Source organism: Protomyctophum parallelum, assembly GCF_964188405.1.
Source record: "Protomyctophum parallelum genome assembly, chromosome: 4".
Classification (NCBI taxonomy): Eukaryota; Metazoa; Chordata; class Actinopteri; order Myctophiformes; family Myctophidae; genus Protomyctophum; species Protomyctophum parallelum.
This window is the reverse complement of record NC_139700.1, coordinates 52,151,281-52,157,361: the sequence shown is the minus strand read 5'-3', so window position 1 is coordinate 52,157,361 and position 6,081 is coordinate 52,151,281. Positions and strand designations below refer to the sequence as shown.

Sequence of the window (6,081 nt, the reverse complement as noted above, 5' to 3'; positions counted from 1 at the left end):
CAGTTTATGACCCACAGAAATATTGATCCAACAGCTTCCACCACACCCACTTAAATGATTTTGGAACCAGAGAGCTTTGGTTAAAAAGAAGAATAATTATGACCTATATGTTCTGTCTCACGATTTCACTCATTTTTATTTTTTAGAAAGAACTGAAGAAAACATGAACAAAAAAAAAGTATCTCATGAACAAAAATCCTGCACACGTTCAACAGTGTCAGTTTTTATTCAAATTGACAGACGTTTTGATCCCTCTGATCATCAAATGGGTTCCAATCAGATTTTGAGCCAATTAAAGGTCTCCTGCAGGAGGCGCGTCTGAACCGGCACTGCAGATTCTCCAGATGTCAGAGGGACCTAAACATCTGTCAATTTGAATTAAAACCGAATGAAATACTTATTCATGATTGCTTCGGATGTCACTGTCCAACACAACCTACTTCTGAACGAAGTGGATTTGCCACGTGGAGCTTACTGGTATAGGCATTTAGACCTGAGGACTATTCTACAAATGCCTTCTAAATCATGACAGTGTTCTGGGAAAAAAACATGTTTCTATGTCAAGGAGGCCCAGAATTATATATAATTGGCCGCCGACCCCATATATTGTTCCAAGGACCCCCGGAAGCAAAGATTTGAGTTAAAAAAAGTAAAAAAATAGCAGCTCAATACAATACAAGCTTGTAGTGCGGCACTCGTTGGCGCGCTATGTAGATCTGCTATTTTTCCAATAGCTACATTTTTAAATAATGGTTAAAACCCCAAAAGGGGTTCCCGTCCAGAATGGGTTATAGAGCAAGATGGGTGTTCATGTGTCTTAGAGAGTGAGAGGTGGTGCATCATCATAAAATTACACTACTATAATTACAAAAGCCAAGAAGTCAAGAGTCGTGAGACATTCCTTTTGAAACAATGTTTTTTTATTTTATTTCATTTCATCATAAAATACATAAAAATTACTTTCTTGACTTTTCGTGTTTACAAACTACAGTATACCTCACCACTCATCTCAAATTGCGTGCTCCATTGAAGTTGTGCTGCTTGGATGGATCTCTTAATGTGTTTATAGCTCTGTGGTTTAGTGAGTTATAATTTCAATTCAGACAAGAGGATGAAGTGAAAAGATAAAATATATAAATAGACATTGCTGTGAGACAGTTGGTTGTGAGGTGACCACCGAACTACAACATGACGTCACGAGCCGCGGTGAAGAGCAAACAACCGCCACCGCTCCAGCCCTTCTCTCTGTTTTTACTCACCACCGCTCAACGTTATTTCAGCTCCAGTGGGAGCGGTGGTCACCTCACCACCGGAGCGGTGGTCACCTCACCACCGGAGCGGTGGTCACCTCACCACCGGAGCGGTGGTCACCTCAGCACCGGAGCGGTGGTCACCTCAGCACCGGAGCGGTGGTCACCTCAGCACCGGAGCGGTGGTCACCTCACCACCGGAGCGGTGGTCACCTCACCACCGAAAATCCAGACTATGAATGAGCCTTAAAGTATGACTTGGAACCTTCAATGAAATGTCATTTATCATGACAGCAGACACTATAGCAGTGTTTTGAAACCTTGGATGAAATGTATTTTATTCATAAATGGGAGCCAGTCATCCTAAACGCATCGCACAGCTCTGGTATTCCAGGTACACACACACAAACGTAAAGTGCAAGAATTCTAATACTGCAAGGCACAAAACTATCAATAAAAGGATTGTCTCTGTGTCTAAAGGTAAAAAAAATAACAGGAATAGCACAGACATATTTAAAATATATCCCATACAGTTAACACCACAACAAGTAGAACCTTGTCTATAATATTTAACAATAACTTGCAATTTTATTAATTTTATCTTATGCTCTGCATTAAAGTAAATCTAATTTAGAAAATTATACCAGACAATATGTACAGTAAATAAATGCTAATACAAACATGCCATGATTTGATTGTTACAATGGTTGAAATATACACAAACCGTCAGATATTAAACAATATTATTATGTTATTATGGCATGTTATGCCATAATAAGTGATAAATGCAATCATCAACCGCATTCTAAACTTGCATCAACCTCCTTCTTGTTAGAACAATTATAGATGCTTTTGACAGGGCACATTTTTGATATAGGCCTAGTTTTTAAAAAAATCTGCTATTTTTGGCTCAGCCTGTATTGCACACAAATCTTTAAAATTGTAATAAGTCATTCCATTGACAGTAAAATTATGATTAAAGGAAAAGAGAAAGAAAACCCATACGCATGATGTTTTGTTCAAACTCCCATTTCTTAAGTCATGCAGTAAACACAGCTGCTAGTCGGGTAGTCGGGCACTAGGGGGCAGTATATACAACGTCTACTGTACTGTAAATCCAAGATTAATGTACAAAAAAAAAAGATGAAAATAAAATAAAAACTCAATGTACAGCAAAGATGAGGTTCAAGACACGAGGCATGGAACCCATAATAAAGCAAAACAACTAATGCTGTGTTATGGTTCCTGTTTTGAACGATTTAAAACAGCATGTTTTAACCCATTTTGAACTGAACGTAAAAAAAAAAAAAAAAAAAATCTTCTATATCATGACAGTTTTCTGAAATACATGTTTATGTATCAGTGGTGCTCAATATTTCATGTCAAGGACTCCAAAAAGTATTGGCTGCCGACCCCCCTCTGTAAATATGTTTACAGAAGCAAAGATTTGAGTTAAAAAACGTTCACTGTGAAAGAATATATAGGCTATTCAAAGATTTGTTCCGCATTATCACGATTTTTCAAGCTCGTAGTGCGGCACTCGGTGCCGCACTATGAGCTTGTAGATCTGCTATTTTTCAATAGCTAAAGTATAATGCTTAAAACACCAAAAGGGGTTCCCGCCCAGAATGGGCTAAATATGCAGCATGTTCATATCCTTCAACCGTGACAGCTGAACATAGTGTACACTTACAGAGACACACAGCTGGCCGGTCAGACACCAATATCCTGATACCGTCATTTCTTTGTAAATAGTTTTTTTTCCACGATTTTGCAACCCATTTTTTCACCCAGTGTCAATTATCTAATGTAATCCTGGGCCAACCTGGGGGGGGGGGGGGGGGGGGGGGGCAGCGGACTGACCGACCTCATGCTTCCTTCTATGCATGAGGAGTCCAAGCTGCTTCTTTTCACATGACTGGGGGGTAGTTTCCCCGGCCGGACGTAGCGCGTGGAAGGAACACGTTATTCCGACCAGTTCTGGCCTGTGACCTAATGCATATCAAACTGAGAGTACTTGAAATGAAAAGAGTTGAGAGTCCTGCTCTAAATAAAATACCTAAACATGTGTTTTGCCAGTTACATTATGGCTGTTTTGAGTCAAACATGCACATCGTCAGACATTGTTTCACAGAATATTGCTGACACAACCGGCATCAGCAATCAGACACATTCATCACGGTGACCACTTTGGTGCACAATACTTCAATCAACGCCCGCGTGAAAGCTGGGTGGAAATACAGTGCTGGCTTTAGCCAGCGTCAAACCAGAGGTCTCCATGTTTGTCTCTGTTGAATTCAGGAAACTAGACAGAGGGGGGCAGATAATTATAGAGTGCCAAAGTTTGTAGTCTTATAACCTGTAAATGTGTGAGTTGGCATTTTTGCCATTCCTGGAAGAATATGTTTTTTTGTCAGATGCCTGAAATTAGGTTTGCGTTTTAATTGAAGAGTGTGTGCTTTTGTGAGTGCTTTGTCCTACCTCATAAAATGATGGTTTTACATCTCTTAAAAATGAACTCAGACCTTTAGTGGTTTTGATCATGCTGTGTATCGCCTTTTACTTCTTCCAATTACATGAACTCTTTAAAAAAAATCATAAAAGTGCTGTTCACTTAGAATATTATCTTGCTGTACAAAACGTGTAACTATTTGCCACAGAGCTTAGTTTCAGCAACAATACGAAGAAAAAAAAATCAAATGCAAAAATCCTCCCTCCTCCCCTCCTGCAAATGGCTCTTTTCCACTACCAAGGGAACCCAAGCCAGAACCTTCCAGAACCTGAAACTTTCCAGAACCCGTGAAATTCTGCGATGCCTTTTTTGTTGTTGTTGTTTCCATTATAACCAGAATATAAAGCCAGTATACATAAAATCTCACAACGCAATAACGCATTGTCAGCTTGTTAGATGGGGCTATTTTTCACAAAATGTTTAAAAATGTTGTCAGAAAGCACAACAGTATGAGTTCTGCTTTCCCAGAACTCAGGGTTGGTACCACCTCCTCCTCTGCAGGGCCCAAATCAGTCTCTGAGAACCGTATCTGAAACCGAGCCATAGTGTTTTATGGAAACAAATCCCAGCAGCGCCTCTGGAATACTTTAAACACGGCGTTACCGTACGGTTCACTTCAGAATCGTTGTTGTAGTGGAAAATAGCCAAGACATTTACAGTACGTCCGTCCTTCCTGATGATCCAGGGGTGCCCAAAAGGTAGATCGTGACCTACCAGTAGATCACAAAGGCTGTGCAGGTAGACCACATGACATGGCCCTAAACAATATTTAATTAAAATATTGATTGACATCAAAAAAAGGTTCCCGTCAGCTCAAATCCACAATGCAATCTTTTGTTTTCAAGAGTATTGCTGTGCACAAACGTCTGTGTATAGCATTGCAAATTACATACAAAAAAAACCCCCATACCTAGTCCATTTCTCCCCCTCTTATTTCCCATTCCAAGTGCATTTTGTCTTATTATGCAACACCAGGCCACTATTCCAAAGCCTACTCGGGTACATATTGACACTATTTTCAACAGGGGTATACTGTAGTATACTAATTCTTCCGGTGGGTAGATCTCGTTGAGGCGGCCATTTTGAAAAGTGGATCTCGAGTCAAAAAAGGTGTGGGCACCCCATCCTGTATACCAAAGGAAAGGAAAGGTACCATGTTTACCCATGGTAACTGGACTAAAGGTACTATGTTTACCCAGGGTAACTGGACTAAAGGTACTATGTTTACCCAGGGTAACTGGACTTAGCTCAAGAACTTGTTTACAGCCAGGCCCTGCTCATAGAACATTTCATGGTAGGGGTTCAATGCCTTGTCCAAGGGCACTTCAGCGGTGGTAATTCTAACGTGCCGGTCCGGGGATACGAACTATAGCGACCTTCACGATATCGAGACCGCTCCGCAAACCGTTGGTCCACCGCTGACCACTCTTATGGAGACAGCTGATCGCTGTGTTCTCGGTCCGAGCCCACATCCTGCTGGGACTTGATGATGATGTGAACGGACCTCTCCCCGCCGCCGCCCGTCTCCTGTGGTTTGGCGTCCGCGGTGGTGGAGACCCTGCCCCCCCCCCGGCCCTCGCACACCTCCTCCTCCTCTGCCGAGGCCCCGAGGGGCCGCAGACGCTCGGCGGGGCTGGTCTTATTGGTTTGTGTCGTCGTGGTGGTAGAAGAGTTGTCTTTCTTCAGCTTGTCACTGCTGTTGCTTTCTGAGTTCACCCCTGTGTGGTGGTGGAAACACGCTGATGAAGTTATTACGGTATTCAGAGAGAGAGAGAGAGAGAATGGGGGGTTGTGTGTGTGTGTGTGTGTGTGTGTGTGTGTGTGTGTGCGTGTGTGCGTGTGTGCGCGCGTGTGTGTGTACGTGTGCGTGTGCGTGCGTGCATGCGTGCCTGCGTGCGTGTATATTTTTACGTTGTATATACATATAAATGTTACTGTATGATTGGACATGATTGTGTGTGTGTGTGTGTGTGTGTGTGTGTGTGTACAACTGTACGACTGTACGTACCTGTATATATTTACGTTTCAGTGTGTATACACCATATATTTATGTTACTATATGTATGTATGTAGAGAGAGAGAGAGAGAGAGAGAGAGAGATGTACAGTATCTGCAGATAATGGAGTATTAATTATGACTAGGAGAGTCGTGGTCTTCTTACCTGGCCTGCTCTCTGAGGCCTTCCTCACCGTCGGCACGGTTCTGATGGGTTCTGTTGGTTTGGTTCTGGGCCGGACCCGGTTGAAGTTCCCGTCCATGATCCACTGGTGCTGCAGGCCTTCGTCTGGGGTCAGGCGTTTGGTCGGATCCCAACTGGAA

At 42.4% G+C, this 6,081-nt stretch overlaps 1 protein-coding gene across 3 annotated transcripts in view; it reads right to left on the bottom strand.

Annotated features, from left to right (window-relative positions):
* dyrk4 (dual-specificity tyrosine-(Y)-phosphorylation regulated kinase 4) overlaps positions 1-6,081 on the bottom strand; it is a 413,072-nt gene that overhangs the window by 385,383 nt on the left and 21,608 nt on the right. For 2 of the 3 annotated variants that reach the window (XM_083763037.1, XM_083763035.1), the window contains 2 exons: positions 5,924-6,075; positions 3,178-5,480 (listed from right to left, as the gene is read on the bottom strand). In XM_083763037.1, the coding sequence (XP_083619163.1) occupies positions 5,191-5,480; positions 5,924-6,075 (442 nt within the window). In that variant the 3' untranslated portion in view covers positions 3,178-5,190. Of the gene's footprint in view, positions 1-3,177; positions 5,481-5,923; positions 6,076-6,081 lie in introns of those variants that run through there. The other variant, XM_083763036.1, reaches the window with a different exon arrangement.